This window comes from Nerophis ophidion, linkage group LG07 (genome assembly GCF_033978795.1).
Source record: "Nerophis ophidion isolate RoL-2023_Sa linkage group LG07, RoL_Noph_v1.0, whole genome shotgun sequence".
NCBI lineage: Eukaryota > Metazoa > Chordata > Actinopteri > Syngnathiformes > Syngnathidae > Nerophis > Nerophis ophidion.
This window is the reverse complement of record NC_084617.1, coordinates 11,116,439-11,136,386: the sequence shown is the minus strand read 5'-3', so window position 1 is coordinate 11,136,386 and position 19,948 is coordinate 11,116,439. Positions and strand designations below refer to the sequence as shown.

Sequence of the window (19,948 nt, the reverse complement as noted above, 5' to 3'; positions counted from 1 at the left end):
GCGGAGACCCCGGACTGTTGAACGACTGAAGCTCTACATAAAACAAGAACGGGAAAGAATTCCACTTTCAAAGCTTCAACAATTAGTTTCCTCAGTTCCCAAACGTTTATTGAGTGTTGTTAAAAGAAAAGGTGATGTAACACAGTGGTGAACATGCCCTTTCCCATCTACTTTGGCATGTGTTGCAGCCATGAAATTCTAAGTTAATTATTATTTGCAAAAAAAATTAAGTTTATGAGTTTGAACATCAAATATCTTGTCTTTGTAGTGCATTCAATTGAATATGGGTTGAAAAGGATTTGCAAATCCTTGTATTCCGTTTATATTTACATCTAACACAATTTCCCCAACTCATATGGAAACGGGGTTTGAATGTGATCATTATATGTTCTAATCCTTCTTTTCCATTTCAAACCACGTACTTCGACAAAGCTTCTGCTCAACGATTGAGTCAAAAGACAAAAGAACCTTCTTCTTTCTTTGTGCAAATTCCAAGCGAGATTTCTTTCCAGCTTTTTTTTCCCGACACAGGACCTCTCTTTGCCACATAAAGGCAATAAAAGGCAGGATACTTTGCACAAGTATTATTCTGTACATGCTTGACGGACAGCTAGTTTGCTTCCATGGCAACCTGATAATCATCTTCAGAAGAGGGACACTCTGCTGTGAGTTCATACTGTACTTATCTTTCCCCTTCCAGAGCCATACTGGGCTTTTTGAACAAGCAGCAGGCTCATGACACGCTGATCTCCAAGCCCAACGGCACCTTTCTCCTGCGCTTCAGCGACTCGGAGATCGGAGGCATCACCATCGCGTGGGTCACCGAAAATCCCAACAAAGCAGGTACGAACTCGAGTGCAACCAAGATCTTTTATTGTTAGGAGGCCCGAACTATTTCCACAATATTTGCGTCGATACAACACTTTTCAACCAACCCAATGTAGCTGAGCATATTTATGTATAGCCTCTTAAGGCCCAAGCTGTTTGTTTACATCAGGGGTGTCCAAAGTGTGGCCCGCAGGTGATTTTTTTAACGGCCCCAAGGCACATTTTAAAAATACGTTTGAAAAATTTCTAAAACATAAAAAGTGATATAAAAGAGCAAACGGGTGGAATGTAACAAGAAAATGTTGCAATGTTTACTCTAATAGCACAAAGCTGCCATGCAGGCTGTTTCTTTCTTTAAAAAATAATAATGAATCAAAATCAATGTCATTATGAATTATTGACTCCAATTACGTCAGGTTAAATTTTCCACTTTGAGATATTTTTGGGGGGAAATGTTGCATTTTTTGTGTTTGCCATTTAAAAAAACTGAGCTGTTTTTAAGAAGGGCCTAAAATGAACAAACAAAAAACATAAACAACAATACAACTTATAATTGACGGATACATCTGAAGTTGAGCTCGAGATTATTGTGTTAAAAGTAAACAGTAAAAAAATGTATAATTTATTTTTTTACACTTTAATAAGTAAGGACCCTTTTGGATCCCCAATAATTTTAGTGTGATTTATTTTTAATGTCATTGCTCAAAAAAATAATAATTAATTAAAATCAATGGTGTTATGAGTTATTGACCTTTTTAATGCTCCAATTATTATATAATCTCAAATGTTCCACTTAAAAAAATGATTGGGTGAAATTATTGCATATTTTGTGATTTTTCCATAAAAAATTGGTTGTTTTTGTGACATAAAAAAGCATACGACTTAAATCTTTAAAACCATTATATTGACAAATAAAAAAATGTATAATTTATTTTTTACACTTTAATGAGTAGGACCCTTTTGGATCCCCAATAATTTTAGTGTGATTTGTTTTTTGATGTCATTGCTCAAAAAATAATAATTAATTAAAATCAATGGTGTTATGAGTTATTGACCTTTTTAATGCTCCGATTATTATATAATGTCAAATATTGCACTTTAAAAAAAAATATTGGGTGAAAATATTGCATATTTTGTGATTTTTCCATTAAAAAAAACAGGTTGTTTTTGAGACAAAAAGAGCATACAACTTAAATCTTTAAAACCATTTTATTGACAAATTAAAAAAATTATAATTTTTTTTTTACACTTTAATGAGTAGGACCCTTTTGGATCCCCAATAACTTTAGTGTGATTTGTTTTTTGATATCATTGCTCAAAAGATAATAATTAACTAAAATCAATGGTGAAATGAGTTATTGATCTTTTTAATGCTCCAATTATTATATAATTTCAAAAATTCCACTTAAAAAAAAATATTGGGTGAAAATATTGCATATTTTGTGATTTTTCCATGAAAAAGCTGGTTGTTTTTGTGACAAAAAGAGCATACGACTTAAATCTTTAAAACCATTATATTGACAGATAAACCTAATGTTGATCTAGAGATTTAAAACTTGAATAATATTTTTTTTTAAATAATACTGAATAATGACACATTTTGAATATTTTTTTGACCAAAACCCTTTGGGGTCCCTGACTTAAAGCCTGAGTGGAGGCCGAAATTTGTATTTCTTATACATATATTGTATTGTTTTTTTTAAACAAAAAATATCAAAATGGCCCCCACTTGCTTTGATTTTTCAGTGGATAAAGTTTGGACACCCCTGGTTTACATGCTTTTTTTTTAATTTCTCTTTGCTATTTGGGATTATTGGACCCTAATTAGAATAAAAAAACTAAGAATTGTCAAGGCGTGGACTGTGGTGTGGTTTGTTTTCCCATGGTGCAAAGCGACTGGACCGGACATGGCGTGAAGGTAATGACATCTTTTATTATTAACTCTGGGGGGAAAAAAAAGGAACGAACGAAAGGCGCTCTCGGCAGAGGTTCAAAACTTGGCTATGAAAACAAAACTATTACAATAACGTAAACTATGGACATTAAACAAAACTTGCAAACTATGGCATGAATAACGAAAACTTAGTTGGAACGAGATATGGGCATGAAGAGCAAGGGTGTGTAGAGGGTGAGGTCACCAGGCTGACTGCCTGGCAACTGCAGGCTTAAATAGTGCTGTGGTGAATCAGGTGCGTGACATGACAGGTGAAAACTAATGAGTTGTCATGGTGACAAAAACAAACGAGTGCACAATGAGTCCAAAACCAAACAGAACGTGACCACAAAACATGACAAGAATCGTCTTTTTATATGATGTACTTAGTCCATAAGTACACAAACGTGTACTTCATGTTTAGTGACATGCTTATTCTTACTTTTACACTTTTTTTTCCAAATTCCATTGTATGTTATACTCTTCTGACACCACCAGATGGCATTTTAAGTGTCCACATAAGAGGCCATAAGACCCCAATTCAGTAGTGTACACAATTTTGGAAATAAGAGCTAAAAAGGTGCTGTCCACGCATGTGGCCACTAAGGCCTTTAGAGCATAGCATATTTCGAACATGCATATAATATACCAGAGTGAGCGTGTACATAATTTATCCATTTTTTTTTTTTTTACATATTTTTTTATATACATGTTACAGGTTATATATATTTTATTATTGAATGTATCAAATGTGCTTAATACTTAATAAACCACATGGGAAACAAGCCTGGCGGAGGAAACTAATTTCGGCCGCTTGTACCCATGATCTTGTCCTTTCGGTCATAACCCAAAGCTCATGACCATAGGTGAGTATGGGAACGTAAATCGACCGGTAAATTGAGAGCTTTGCCTTCCGGCTCAGCTCCTTCTTCACCACAACGGATCGATACAACATCCGCATTACTGAAGACCCGGCACCGATCCAGCTGTCGATCTCACGATCCACTCTTCCCTCACCCGGGAACAAGACTCCGAGGTACTTGAACTCCTCCACTTGGGGCAAGATGTCCTCACCAACCCGGATATGACACTCCACCCTTTCACGGGCGAGAACCATGGACTCGGACTTGGAGGTGCTGATTCTCATCCCAGTCGCTTCACACTCGGCTGCGAACCGATCCATTGAGCGCTGAAGATCCTGGCCAGTTGAAGCCATCAGGACCACATCATCTCCAAAAAGCAGAGACCTAATCCTGCAGCCACTAAACCGGATCCCCTCAATGCCTTGACTGCGCCTAGAAATTCTGTCCATAAAAGTTATGAACAGAATCGGTGACAAAGGACAGCCTTGGCGGAGTCCAACCCTCACTGGAAATGTGTCCGACTTACTTCCGACAATGCTTACCAAGCTCTGGCACTGATCATACAGGGAACGGACCACCACAATAAGACAGTCCGATACCCCATACTCTCTGAGCACTCCCCACAGGACTTCCCAAGGGACACGGTCGAATGTCTTCTCCAAGTCCACAAAGCACATGTAGACTGGTTGGGCAAACTCCCATGCATCCGTCAAAGACCTTGCCGAGAGTATAGAGATTGTCTACCGTTCCACAACCAGGACGAAAACCACACTGTTCCTCCTGGATCCAAGGTTCAACTATCCGGCGTAGCCTCCTCTCCAGTACCCCTGACTAGACCTTACCGGGAAGGCTGACGACTGTGATCCCACGATAGTTGGAACACACCCTCCGGTTCCCATTCTTAAAGGGGAACATTATCACAATTTCAAAAGGGTTAAAAACAATAAAAAACAGTTCCCAGTGGCTTGTTGTATTTTTTGAAGTTTTTTTCAAAATGTTACCGGTCTCGGAATATCCCTAAATAAAGCTTTAAAGTGCCTTGTTTTCGACTCTCTGCGAAGACACTGGCCATTTCCCTGTGACGTCACACAGTGCTGCCAATGTAAACAAGACACTTCACCCTTGCTCCTGATGGGTGCTGGTTGGCGCCTTGCATGGCAGCTCCCTCCATCAGTGTGTGAATGTGTGTGTGAATGGGTAAATGTGGAAGTAGTGTCAAAGCGCTTTGAGTACCTTGAAGGTAGAAAAAGCGCTATACAAGTACAACCCATTTATTTATTTATATTTAAACAATGGGAATACCACAGCAAGATATAGCGACATTAGCTTGGATTCAAACTCGGATTTCAGCGACTTAAGCGATTCAACAGATTACGCATGTATTGAAACGGATGGTTGGAGTATGAAAATATTGAAGAAGAAACTGAAGCCATTGAGCGAATTCATAGCCATAGCATGGCCGAATAGCTGCGTTAGCATCACCGGTAAAATGTGCGGACCAAACGATCAGGACTTTCGCATCTTTTGACCCGGGAGCAACTTAAATCCGTCGATTGGTAAGTGTTTGTTTCGCATTAAATGTGGGTGGAAGGAAACGTAATATAGTTGCAAATGCATCTATAGGTTATCCTTACATCTCTGTGCCATGTCTGCTTTAGCACCGCCGGTAAATAGCACGTTAGCATCGATTAGCATAGCATGTTAGCATCGATTAGCTGGCAGTCAACATCAACAAAACTCACCTTTGTGATTTCGTTGACTTAATCGCTGCAAATGCATTTGCATGTTATCCATACATCTCTGTGCCATGTCTGCTTTAGCATCGGCAGTAAAATGTGGAGACACTCCGGTACATCCAATGGGGGTCTGGCGGCAGACACTTTGGCATCTTCGGGCCAGTGGTGCAACTTGAATCCCTCCCTGTTAGTGTTGTTACACCCTCCGACAACACACCGACGAGGCATGATGTCTCCAAGGTTCCAAAAAATAGTCGAAAAAACGGAAAATAACAGAGCTGAGACCCGGTGTTTGTAATGTGTTGAAAATGAAAATGGCGGGTGTGTTACCTCGGTGATGTCACGTTCTGACGTCATCGCCTCCAGCCCGATAAACAGAAAGGTGTTTAATTCGCCAAAATTCACCCATTTAGAGTTCGGAAATCGGTTAAAAAAATATATGGTCTTTTTTCTGCAACATCAAGGTATATATTGACGCTTACATAGGTCTGGTGATAATGTTCCCCTTTAATTAAAGAGAAGAACCACCATCCCGGTCTGCCAATCCAGATGCACCGCCCCCGATGTCCACGCAAGGTTGCAGAGTCTTGTCAACCAAGACAGCCGCACAGCATTCTTAAAGAACTCCGGGCGGATCTCATCCACCCCCCGGGGCGAAGTAGAAATGATTAATTACGTCTGCGTTTCCTACCAAGGGTTTTTGTTGTTGCCACTGGGTTGAGTTTTTTTCTTCCCTGGATGTGGGATCCGATCCAAGGATGTGGTTTCTGAAGACCCTTAGAGGCATTTGTGATTGAGGGCTATATAAATAAACTTTGATTGATTTTTTTTCCACATTACGAGAGCCCATTAGACATGAATAAAGACCCACATCATCACCTCGACACTCTTTTAATCCAATGTAGTTTTGCTCCCTGAGGCTGTGCCAATCAATGACTATTATGCTGAACCGCGTGCTCTGATTTGCTTAGCCTCATCTAGTGGCCAATACAGTAGTAGTGATATTTTTTGTCCATTTATTCATTCTTGCAAATGCTTGATTTAGGCCGAAAATACGTAAAATATGCTTTTAAAAAAATCCCAAAAAACGTCATTTGAAATCATTATACCAGGGGTCCCCAAACTGGATCCGGCCTGCGGGGAGTCCCAAATTTAAGAAAATATAGACAATTATTTTTAATTATTTTTTTAAAATCGGTCCTTTATTCTAATCCAGGGGTAGGGGACCTATGGCTCTAAAACAGGGGTCGGGAACCTTTTTGGCTGAGAGAGCCATGAAAGCCATCCATCCATCCATCCATCCATCATCTTCCGCTTATCCGAGGTCGGGTCGCGGGGGCAGCAGCCTAAGCAGGGAAGCCCAGACTTCCCTATCTCCAGCCACTTCGTCTAGCTCTTCCCGGGGGATCCCGAGGCGTTCCCAGGCCAGCCGGGGAGACATAGTCTTCCCAACGTGTCCTGGGTCTTCCCCGTGGCCTCCTACCAGCTGGACGTGCCCTAAACACATCCCTAGGGAGGCGTTCGGGTGGCATCCTGACCAGATGCCCGAACCACCTCATCTGGCTCCTCTCGATGTGGAGGAGCAGCGGCTTTACTTTGAGTTCCTCCCGGATGGCAGAGCTTCTCACCCTATCTCTAAGGGAGAGACCCGCCACCCGGCGGAGGAAACTCATTTCGGCCGCTTGTACCCGTGATCTTATCCTTTCGGTCATGACCCAAAGCTCATGACCATAGGTGAGGATGGGAACGTAGATCGACCGGTAAATTGAGAGCTTTGCCTTCCGGCTCAGCTCCTTCTTCACCACAACGGATCGATACAACGTCCGCATTACTGAAGACGCCGCACCGATCCGCCTGTCGATCTCACGATCCACTCTTCCCTCACTCGTGAACAAGACTCCTAGGTACTTGAACTCCTCCATTTGGGGCAGGGTCTCCTCCCCAACCCGGAGATTGCACTCCACCCTTTTCCGGGCGAGAACCATGGACTCGGACTTGGAGGTGCTGATTCTCATTCTCATTTCATTGCCATGAAAGCCAAATATTTAAACATTTATTTCCGTAAGAGCCATATAATGTTTTTATAACACTGAACACAACTAAACGCGTGCATTTTTAAGTAAGACCAACATTTCGAGAATATAATAAGTCTCTTATTCTTTGTAATAACATTGTTATTCTGAAGCTAACTGTGGAGGGGGCGTGGCCTGTGGGCCTGCAGCAAACTTGGGTGTCCCAGGACCTGCCTCGAAATCAGCGACAGGTGTGTATATGGCCCACCTGGGCCTTGTTATCTAATCACCTGTCGGTCTGTTATAAGCAGCAGCCAGGAAGAGAGACAGGGTTGGGGCTGGAGCCAGAGCGCGAGCGAGAGAGAAAAATACAATTTGCTGGAAAGCAACTGAGAGACTTATTGAAAAATAAAGCAATAATGTAACCCTGAAAAGGGCTCTCATGTCGGTGCTTGGTGGTCTGAAGAAGCCCCACACTAACCAATAATAAATACATTACTACTTACCATTAACGCAACTTCTTGAACATTAAAAAGCATGAGAATGTTGTATATTTTTGAACATTATTTTTAACACTGTGATTACAAGTGGAATTATTCATTACTTATCGTGTTAAGCAATGTCAGCTCAGATTTATCCGAGAGCCAGATGCAGTCATCAAAAGAGCCACATCTGGCTCTAGAGCCATAGGTTCCCTACCCCTGCTCTAGAGCCAGATGTGGCTCTTTTTAAGACTACATATGTGTCACACCTATGGATCATGTTTTGTTTTGTCATGTTATGTTTTTGATTTTTGGACATTCAGTCACGTTTTGCACTTCCTGGTTTTGTTTGTTTCCATGCCGATGTATTAGTTCCCACCTTGTCACGCCCCTGCCCTCAGTCCCGCACCTGTTCCTGATTATCACAGCCAGTATTTAAGTCATTTTCTTTCTGTTCATCATTCTGGGATCTTCTCACACTCGCATGCACCCTACCCATGCTTTTCCGACCTTCACGCCCGTGTCCACAGTTCCATGTTTATGTATTTATGCCACAGTGCACTCTTTTGTTTCATGTCTTTAGTCTTGCCATGGTGCTGTTTAAGTTTATAGTTAAATTGTCTTTCATGCCATTGAGCAAGTGTTTTTGTTTTCCCTTTTTTTGAATAAATTATATAATAAACAACTATGTACTCACGTCCACGCCTCGCTCATGCTGATCCTCATCTGCATCGAAGAAAAAATCCATGTCCAAGCCAAGTTGTGACACATATGGCTCTCAGATAATTGTATTTATATAGCGCTTTTCTGTAGTGACTCAAAGCGCTTTACAAAGTGGCACCCAATATCTAAGTTACATTTAAACCAGTGTGGGTGGTACTGGGGGCAGGTGGGTAAAGTGTCTTGCTCAAGGACACAACGGCAGTGACTTGGATGGCGGAAGCGGGAATCGAACCTGGAACCCTCAAGTTGCTAGCACGGCCACTCTACCAACCGAGCTATTCCGAGTAACCGTGTAATACTCTTCCATATCAGTAGGTGGCAGTCGGTAGCTCATTGCTTTGTAGATGTGGGAAACAGCGGGAGGCAGGGTGCAGGTAAAAAGTGGTCTAATAGGGAACCTATGGCTCTAGAGCCGGATGACTGCATCTGGCTCTCAGATAAATCTTAGCTGACATTGCTCAACACGATAAGTAATTAATAATTCCGCTGGTAATCACAGTTTAAAAAAATAACGTTCAAATTATAAAACATTCTCATGCTTTTAAATCCAACCATCCGTTTTCTACCGCACCTGTTCAAGATGTCGCATTAATGGTAAGAAGTATTATATGTATTATTGGTTAACTTTTATAATAACAATGGTGTTAAAAAGAATAAGAGACTTATTATACTCTACAAATGTTGGTCATACTTAAAAATGCACAAATTTAGTTGTATTCAGTGTTGAAAAATGTTATATGGCTCTTACGGAAATACTTTGTGAAATATTTGGCTTTCATGGCTCTCTCAGCCAAAAAGGTTCCCGACCCCTGTTCTAATCCATTTTCTACTGCTTGTTACTCTGTGTCATAGCCGCTCAGGCAAATCCTATTGTCTAAAAATGCATTTTTTTCATCGATGGAGTGTGCACTTGATGTCATGTTTTCAGTCAATTAGTGCGCAATATATATATATATATATATATATGTACATGTATATTCATATATACCGTATTTTTTTGAATTGTTGCAGGGCATATAGTATGCGCCTGCCTTGAATTACTGCCGGGTCAAACTCGCTTCCCAAAAGAATTAGCGCATGCTTATTAGTATTACCGCAGGGTCAAACTCGTGACGTTTATGAGTGACACTTCCCCTGTCATCTTTTTCAAAATGGAGGAGGCTGATTTCAATACCGGTAATTTGAAATCGCATAAAGGGAAGAAGATTAAGAGCTATTCTGTAGGATTTAAGGTCCAAGCTTACATCACACTCAAATTTTTACTGCATGCCTTTGGTAAGTGCCGGAGTGAGAAGAGGTTTTAAATTAATTAGCGCCCCGGCAGCAATTCAAGGAAATACGGTGTATGTATATATATATATATATATATATATATATATATATATATGTATATATATATATATATATATATATATATATATATATTCATACATATATATGTGTGTATATATATCTATGTATATATTTATGTGTATATACAGTATATATATATGTGTGTGTGTGTGTGTATATATATATATATATATATATATATCTTGATTAGATTATCCAGGGAATAGTGCTCGATACCGTGGTAGGTGTGGGAAACATGTAAAACATTTGGATGCACGTACAACACTTAAGACCTTTAGTATATCTGTATGTGGAATTAAATGATGGAATGGATTAAGCAAAGCAATCAAACAATGTACTAATATGATCCACTTCAAGAAACTCTTCAAACTGGAAGTGTTTACAAAGTACAAAAAAAGAAGAACTATCATAAACATTCTGGTTTTACTCACCCATTCATTCTCAAAATAATCGTACTTATCTCATCGTATGGAATAAAACTTACTTCACCAATTATTTATTTATTTTTATCGTGATTACTTATTACTTAAGGAGTATACATTGTGAATACATTCGGAACAGGAAGTGAACAAAAGTTCTAGCAACTGTTATGTAAAGAAAAGGGGTAGGATTCAATCAATCAATCAATGTTTATTTATATAGCCCCAAATCACAAATGTCTCAAAGGACTGCACAAATCATTACGACTACAACATCCTCGGAAGAACCCACAAAAGGGCAAGGAAAACTCACACCCAGTGGGCAGGGAGAATTCACATCCAGTGGGACGCCAGTGACAATGCTGACTATGAGAAACCTTGGAGAGGACCTCAGATGTGGGCAACCCCCCCCCTCTAGGGGACCGAAAGCAATGGATGTCGAGCGGGTCTAACATGATACTGTGAAAGTTCAATCCATAGTGGCTCCAACACAGCCGCGAGAGTTCAGTTCAAAGTGGATCCAAGACAGCAGCGAGAGTTCCGTCCACGGGAAACCATCCCAAGTGGAGGCGGATCAGCAGCGTAGAGATGTCCCCAACCTGGGTCCCGACTCTGGACAGCCAGTACTTCATCCATGGTCATCGGACCGGACCCCCTCCACAAGGGAGGGGGGGGACATAGGAGAAAAAAGAAAAGAAGCGGCAAATCAACTGGTCTAAAAAGGAGGTCTATTTAAAGGCTAGAGTATACAAATGAGTTTTAAGGTGAGACTTAAATGCTTCTACTGAGGTGGCATCTCGAACTGTTACCGGGAGGGCATTCCAGAGTACTGGAGCCCGAACGGAAAACGCTCTATAGCCCGCAGACTTTTTTTGGGCTCTAGGAATCACTAATAAGCCGAAGTCTTTTGAACGCAGATTTCTTGCCGGGACATATGGTACAATACAATCGGCAAGATAGGCTGGAGCTAGACCGTGTAGTATTTTATACGTAAGTAGTAAAACCTTAAAGTCACATCTTAAGTGCACAGGAAGCCAGTGCAGGTGAGCCAGTACAGGCGTAATGTGATCAAACTTTCTTGTTCTTGTCAAAATTCTAGCAGCCGCATTTTGTACCAACTGTAATCTTTTAATGCTAGACATGGGGAGACCCGAAAATAATACGTTACAGTAATCGAGACGAGGCGTAACAAACGCATGGATAATGATCTCGGCGTCTTTAGTGGACAAAATGGAGTGAATTTTAGCGATATTACGGAGATGAAAGCTCTGCTTCTTCCTACTCCTTTTCGAACATGTTGAAAAGAGAAACTGGAAATTGTGATGTATCTTGTTGTATGCTCGAAATAAACTCAAACTCAAATGTCAATAAGGGATTTTTAATCACTGCTATGCTGAAATTATAAAAAATATGGATACTGTTGTTGATGATATTCATTTTTGTTTCAGTGAAGTGAAGTGAATTATATTTATATCGCGCTTTTTCTCTAGTGACTCAAAGCGCTTTACATAGTGAAACCCAATATCTAAGTTACATTCAAATCAGTGTGGGTGGCACTGGGAGCAGGTGGGTAAAGTGTCTTGCCCAAGGACACGACGGCAGTGACTGGGATGGTGGAAGCGGGAATCGAACCCGCAACCCTCAAGTTGCTGGCACGGCCACTCTACCAACCGAGCTAAACCACCCCAGTAGTTTCACTACTTTTGGTTTGTTCTGTGTCGTGTTTGTGTGTCCTCTCAATTGCTCTGTTTATTGCAGTTCTGAGTGCTGCTGGGTCAGGTTCCGTTTTGGAATTGGATTGCATTGTTATGGTATTGCTGTGTATCGTTTTGTTGGATTGATTAAAACAAAAAAAAAATCGATTTTTTTTTTTTTTAATTAGAATCGATTCTGAATCGCACAACATAAACGATTCGATTCGTATTCCAATCGATTTTTTTTCCCACCCCCCTAATGTATGTATGAAGTGAAGTGAAGTGAATTATATTTATATAGCGCTTTTCTCAAGTGACTCAAAGCGCTTTACATGGTGACACCTAATATCTCAGTTATATTTAAACCAGAAAGAAGAGTGTCAAAGGTGCTATTTTGGTAGTAATAACTACTTTTGACAATGAAAACGTACTAAGCTGGACAGTACCGTTTGGTGGAAACTAGAGATGTCTGATAATGGCTTTTTTGACGATATCCGATATTGTCCAACTCTTAATTACCGATATCAACCGATACCGTTTTATAAAGTCGTGGAATGAACACATTATTATGCTTAATTTTGTTGTGATGCCCCGCTGGATGCATTAAACAATGCGACAAGGTTTTCCAAAATAAATCAACTCAAGTTATGGGAAAAAAATGCCATATTTATTATTGAAGTCACAAAGTGCATTCTTTTTTGTTTTAACATGCCTCAAAACATCCATCCATCCATCCATCCATCTTCTTCCGCTTATCCGAGGTCGGGTCGCGGGGACAACAGCCTAAGCAGGGAAACCCAGACTTCCCTCTCCCCAGCCACTTCGTCTAGCTCTTCCCGGGGGATCCCGAGGCGTTCCCAGGCCAGCCGGGAGACATAGTCTTCCCAACGTGTCCTGGGTCTTCCCCGTGGCCTCCTACCAGTTGGACGTGCCCTAAACACCTCCCTAGGGAGGCGTTCGGGTGGCATCCGAACCACCTCATCTGGCTCCTCTCGATGTGAAGGAGCAGCGGCTTTACTTTGAGTTCCTCCCGGATGGCAGAGCTTCTCACCCTATCTCTAAGGGAGAGACCCAAACTCATTTCGGCCGCTTGTACCCGTGATCTTATCCTTTCGGTCATGACCCAAAGCTCATGACCATAGGTGAGGATGGGAACGTAGATCGACCGGTAAATTGAGAGCTTTGCCTTCCGGCTCAGCTCCGTCTTCACCACAACGGATCGGTACAACGTCCGCTTTACTGAAGACGCCGCACCGATCCGCTTGTCGATCTCACGATCCACTCTTTCCCCACTCGTGAACAAGACTCCTAGGTACTTGAACTCCTCCACTTGGGGCAGGGTCTCCTCCCCAACCCGGAGATGGCATTCCACCCTTTTCCGGGCGAGAACCATGGACTCGGACTTGGAGGTGCTGATTCTCATTCCGGTCGCTTCACACTCGGCTGCGAACCGATCCAGTGCCTCAAAACAGCAGTTTGGAATTAGGGACATGCTCTCCCTGAGAGAGCATGAGGAGGTTGAGGTGGGCGGGGTTGGAGCGAGGGGGGGAGAGTTAAAATAAATAAATGGGTTGTACTTGTATAGCGCTTTTCTACCTTCAAGGTACTCAAAGCGCTTTGACACTACTTCCACATTTACCCATTCACACACACATTCACACACTGATGGAGGGAGCTGCCATGCAAGGCGCCAACCAGCACCCATCAGGAGCAAGGGTGAAGTGTCTTGCTCAGGACACAACGGACGTGACGAGGTTGGTACTAGGTGGGAATTGAACCAGGGACCCAGCAGTTAGTGCTGCAAGGGGTTCTTGGGGTTTGTTCTGTTGTGTTTACGTTGTGTTACGGTGCGGATGTTCTCCCGAAACGTGTTTGTCATTCTTGTTTGGTGTGGGTTCACAGTGTGGCGCATATTTGTAAGAATGTTAAAGTTGTTTGTACGGCCACCCTCAGTGTGACCTGTATGGCTGTTGACCAAGTATGCTTTGCATTCACTTGTGTGGGTGTAAAAGCCGTAGGCATTACACGATTGGGCCGGCACGCAAAGGTAGTGCCTTTAAGGTTTATCGGCGCTCTGTGCTTCACCCTACGTCCGTGTACCACATTTTACTTTCCGAAACCGATAACGATGATTTCCGATATTACATTTTAAAGCATTTATCGGCCGATAACATCGGCAGCCCGATATTATCGGACATCTCTAGTGGAAAGGCCGCGAAAATATATATATATATATATATGTATATATATATACGAACTTTGTAGTTATTCACCTGAATTTATTTGTAAGGACCTCAGCCTCAAGGCGAGACCATGGTGTGGAACCTCATGCCCTACACAAGCAAGGACTTCTCCATCCGCTCTCTGGCCGACCGCATCAGTGACCTCAACCACCTGCTGTTCCTCTACCCGGACCGGCCCAAGGACGAGGTTTTCTCCAAATACTACACCCCTCCGCTCTGTACGTCAAAACCTCCGCCGCCGCCCCGACTTCCTTTGTGGCGTCCTGACTGCTTGTGTCTTCTCCTTTGCAGCCAAGGCGGTGGACGGCTACGTGAAGCCGCAAATCAAACAAGTGGTGCCAGAGTAAGTGTCCGGGTTCAAGCTCCCCCCTTTCCTCCGCGCTTAATCCTTATCACGTATCGGATCCTGAATTACAGATCAGCAATTAGTTAGCCGATAGCTGTTGGAGGAGGCCAATTAGGCGTGGCGAGGGCTCCCTGAGCCGGCGTATCCTCTGCTCATCATGGGAGTTAGCCTCGTTAGTCTGCCGGGCCTGGCTTTGACGTAATGACGCGGCGAGACGAAGGAATCACGCCAGGGATCAAAGACTTAACGAGTTTTTTTTTCTTGTATTTTTGTATTTTGTGTGCCTCCGACAGGTTTACAACATCCAATCCGGATCCAACCGGTGGGAATCAAACCTACATGGACCACAGCGCCTCCCCAGCGGCGATCAGCCACCCTCACAGCTACGGCATGTACCCACAAATGTGAGTCATCAAATGCCCGGTAATGACTTCCAATCGGTTACCAATGCGTTTCATTTTTGGCCCAGTTTATTTGCGGCCTAAACAGGTTGCGGTCAGAATCCAAGGTAGTGTAGCAGAAAATCACAACTGGGCATTTTGGCCCCTGCTAGTCAAGGAATAGCCATTTAGGTTAAAGATGTCCGATAATGGCTTTTTTGATATATTCCGATATTGTCCAACTCTTAATTACCGATTCCGATATACAGACCCTGTTTCTATATGAGTTGGGAATTTGTGTTTGATGTAAATATAAACAGAATACAATGATTTGCAAATCCTTTTCAACCCATATTCAATTGAATGCACTATAAAGACAAGATATTTGATGTTCGAACTGATAAACATTATTTATTTTTTTGCAAATAATAACTTAGAATTTCATGGCTGCAACATGTTTCAAAGTAGTTGGGAAAGGGCATGTTCACCACTGTGTTAAATAAATGATAAATGGGTTGTACTTGTATAGCGCTTTTCTACCTTCAAGGTACTCAAAGCGCTTTGACACTACTTCCACATTTACCCATTCACACACACATTCACACACTGATGGAGGGAGCTGCCATGCAAGGTGCCAACCAGCCCCCATCAGGAGCAAGGGTGAAGTGTCTTGCTCAAGGACACAATGGTACTAAGTGGGGATTGAACCAGGGACCCTCGGGTTGCGCACGGCCACTGCGCCACGCCTATACATCACCTTTTTTTTTAACAACACTCAACAAACGTTTGGGAACTGAGGAAACTAATTGTTGAAGCTTTGAAAGTGGAATTCTTTCCCATTCTTGTTTTATGTAGAGCTTCAGTCGTTCAACAGTCCGGGGTCGTATTTTACGCTTCATAATGCGCCACACATTTTCGACGGGAGACAGGTCTGGACTGCAGGCGGGGCCAGGAAAGTACCCGCACTCTTTTTTTTACGAAGCCACGCTGTTGTAAGACGTGCTGAATGTGGCTTGGCATTGTCTTGCTGAAATAAGCAGGGGCGTCCATGAAAAAGACGGTGCTTAGATGGCAGCATATGTTGTTCCAAAACCTGTATGTACATTTCAGCATTAATGGTGCCTTCACAGATGTGTAAGTTACCCATGCCTTGGGCACTAATGCACCCCCATACCATCACAGATGCTGGCTTTTCAACCTTGCGTCGATAACAGTCTGGATGATTCGCTTCCCCTTTGGTCCGGATGACACGATGTCGAATATTTCCAAAAGCAATTTGAAATGTGGACTCGTCAGACCATAGAACACTTTTCCACTTTGCATCAGTCCATCTTAGATGATCTTGGGTTCAGAGAAGCCGATGGCTTTTCTGGATGTTGTTGATAAATGGCTTTCGCTTTGCATAGTAGAACTTTAACTTGCACTTACAGATGTAGCGACCAATTGTATTTAGTGACAGTGGTTTTCTGAAGTGTTCCTCAGCCCATGTGGTGATATCCTTTAGAGATTGATGTCGGTTTCTGATACAGTGCTGTCTGAGGGATCGAAGGTCACGGTCATTCAATGTTGGTTTACAGCCATGCCGCTTACGTGGAGTGATTTCTCCAGATTCTCTGAACCGTTTGATGATATTATGGACCGTAGATGTTGAAATCCCTAAATTTCTTGCAATTGCACTTTGAGAAACTTTGTTCTTAAACTGTTTGACTATTTGCTCACACAGTTGTGGACAAAGGGGTGTACCTCGCCCCCTCCTTTCTTGTGAAAGACTGAGCATTTTTTGGGAAGTTTTTTTTTATCCGCAATCATGGCGCCCTACCTGTTCCCAATTAGCCTGCACACCTGCGGGATGTTCCTAATAAGTGTTTGATGAGCATTCCTCAACTTTATCAGTATTTATTGCTATAAAAAAATGTTAATCAGTTCGAACATCCAATATGTTGTCTTTGTAGCATATTCAACTGAATATGGGTCGGAAATGATTCGCAAATCATTGTATTTTGTTTATATTTACATCTAACACAATTTCCCAAGTCATACGGAAAGGGTTTTTTTTTGTAGTTTGCCGCCTTAACGGGCTGCGGGACACTCAACCCCGTGTCCCGTGTGCAGGAGCGACTCCATGCTGGACACGGACGCAGAGTTTGACCTGGACGACACCATGGACGTGGCGCGGCACGTGGAGGAGCTCCTGCGGCGGCCGGTGGAGGGCCACTGGGGGGGCCAGCATTCTTGACCCCCGCCGCCGCCGCCAAACGAACGCTGGCTCTCACGGTTCCCACGCCTCTCCTCATTTGTATCCTCCTCCCACCTCCAAATAGCTCAAATGTGAAATGTTAATAACGTTTTTTTTTTTGTTTGTTTTGGTTTATTTTCTCTGCGTGGCGATTTTCCGCTCTCGTTTGGTTTTATTGTGTCATTTGTCCTTAAGTGTTTTGTACCACGCTCACGTCCACACAGTATTGTTTTCAGAAGAAAAAAAGGACAATGGCGTGTCCGGGCCCCGCATGCGTTTACTTCACAACGACGCTCGTTGTGCAAAGAACTGGAATTATGGGATGTTCTCCTGGAAGCTGCCTGCTCGTCCTCTCAGGTCCTTCTCTCACTTTACCTTGCCTTATCACACTTGTTACTACTGCTGCACTCAAGCCACTCGGTACGGCGCTCTTTTATTTTTATTTTTTATTAGGCTTGCTTTTTGATCGTTCCGGGCCTGTAATTTATGTGTGTGCGTTTTTGGGAAGTATAGATCAATTGCTCAGAATCCACCGCCGCGACTAATTTAGACCTCGTTTTTGTTTCTCTGTCACGCACCTCAGGAAATTGAACGCTACATTTAAGATGCATGCGGAATATATGATTTTTATTTTTTTTTTATTTTCCTCCAATGTGATTCCTTGTCGAATGTAAACCATTTTTCAAAGACCCTTTTTCTGCAAGAGTGCACGAGTTGGGTATCAAAAGTGGCAGAAAACGACCAGTGGCACAATTCGTTTTGATTCATTTTGTTTACTGCTTAAATGGGTTGCTGTGGAAAACAAAACAGTAGAGTATTTTCTGTTCGCTGCCTAAATGGGCTGTCGTGGAAAACAAATGGATTCCACAGCCGTTTAATTTCGGCCTGAACGAGTTGTCAAAAAGTCAATTGAAAGTGGCAGAAAACGACCAGAAGCACAATTCGTTTTGATCCATTTTGTTTACTGCTTAAACGGGTTGCTGTGGTAAACAAAATAGTAGAGTATTTTCTGTTTGCTGCCTAAATGGGCTGCCGTGGAAAACAAATAGATTCCACAGCCGTTGAATTTCGGCCTGAACATGTTAAAAAGTCAATCAAAAGTGGCAGAAAACGACAAGAGGCACAATTCGTTTTGAGCCATTCTGTTGTGGAAAACAAAATGGTAGAATATTTTCTGTTCACTGCCTAAATGGGCTGCCGTGGAAAACAAATGGATTCCACAGCCGTTTAATTTCGGCCTGAACGGTTTGTCAAAAGTCAAGCAAAAGTGGCAGAAAAACATGACCAGAGACACAATTCATTTTGAGCCATTCCGTTGTGGAAAACAGAACGGTAGAATATTTTCTGTTCACTGCCTAAATGGGCTGCTGTGGAAAACAAATGGATTCCACAGCCGTTTGATTTCGGCCTGAACGGGTTGTCAAAAAGTCAATCGAAAGTGGCAGAAAACGACAAGTGGCACAATTCGTTTTGATTCATTTTGTTCACTGCTTAAACGGGTTGCTGTGGTAAACAAAACAGTAGAGTATTTTCTGTTTGCTGCCTAAATGGGCTGCCGTGGAAAACAAATGGATTCCACAGCCGTTTAATTTCGGCATGAACGGGTTGTCAAAAAGTCAATCAAAAATGGCAGAAAACGACCAGAAGCACAATTCGTTTTGATCCATTTTGTTGACTGCTTAAACGGGTTGCTGTGGAAAACAAAACGGTAGAATGTTTTCTGTTCACTGCCTAAATGGGCTGCCGTGGAAAACAAATGGATTCCACAGCCGTTTAATTTCGGCCTGAACGGGTTGTCAAAAAGTCAATCAAAAACGGCAGAAAAACACGACCAGAAGCACAATTCGTTTTGATCCATTTTGTTTACTGCTTAAACGGGTTGCTGTGGAAAACAAAACAGTAGAGTATTTTCTGTTCGCTGCCTAAATGGGCTGCCGTGGAAAACAAATGGATTCCACAGCCGTTGAATTTCGGCCTGAACATGTTAAAAAGTCAATCAAAAGTGGCAGAAAACGACAAGAGGCACAATTCGTTTTCAGCCATTCTGTTGTGGAAAACAAAATGGTAGAATATTTTCTGTTCACTGCCTAAATGGGCTGCCGTGGAAAACAAATTATTTCACAGCCGTTTAATTTCGGCCTGAACGGGTTGTCAAAAAGTCAAGCGAAAGTGGCAGAAAACGACCAGTGGCACAATTAGTTTTGATTCATTTTGTTTACTGCTTAAACGGGTTGCTGTGGAAAACAAAACAGTAGAGTATTTTCTGTTCACTGCCTAAATGGGCTGCCGTGGAAAACAAATGGATTCCACAGCCGTTTAATTTCGGCCTGAACGGGTTGTCAAAAAGTCAATCGAAAGTGGCAGAAAAACACGACCAGTGGCACAATTCGTTTTGAGCCATTCCGTTGTGGAAAACAGAACGGTAGAATATTTTCTGTTCACTGCCTAAATGGGCTGCCGTGGAAAACAAATGGATTCCACATCCGTTGAATTTCGGCCTGAACGGGTTGTCAAAAAGTCAATCAAAAACGGCAGAAAAACACGGCCAGAAGCACAATTCGTTTTGATCCATTTTGTTTACTGCTTAAACGGGTTGCTGTGGTAAACAAAATAGTAGAGTATTTTCTGTTTGCTGCCTAAATGGGCTGCCGTGGAAAACAAATGGATTCCACAGCCGTTGAATTTCGGCCTGAACATGTT

General features: G+C 42.3%; 1 protein-coding gene across 1 annotated transcript in view; it reads left to right on the top strand.

Annotated features, from left to right (window-relative positions):
• The window catches only part of LOC133555925 (inactive phospholipase C-like protein 2), a 415,124-nt gene that overhangs the window by 75,127 nt on the left and 320,049 nt on the right, over positions 1-19,948 (top strand). The window contains exons 14-18 of the mRNA XM_061905396.1: positions 701-843; positions 14,334-14,504; positions 14,578-14,629; positions 14,926-15,036; positions 17,125-17,243. Coding sequence (XP_061761380.1) covers positions 701-843; positions 14,334-14,504; positions 14,578-14,629; positions 14,926-15,036; positions 17,125-17,243 — 596 coding nt within the window. The remainder of the gene's footprint in view (positions 1-700; positions 844-14,333; positions 14,505-14,577; positions 14,630-14,925; positions 15,037-17,124; positions 17,244-19,948) is intronic.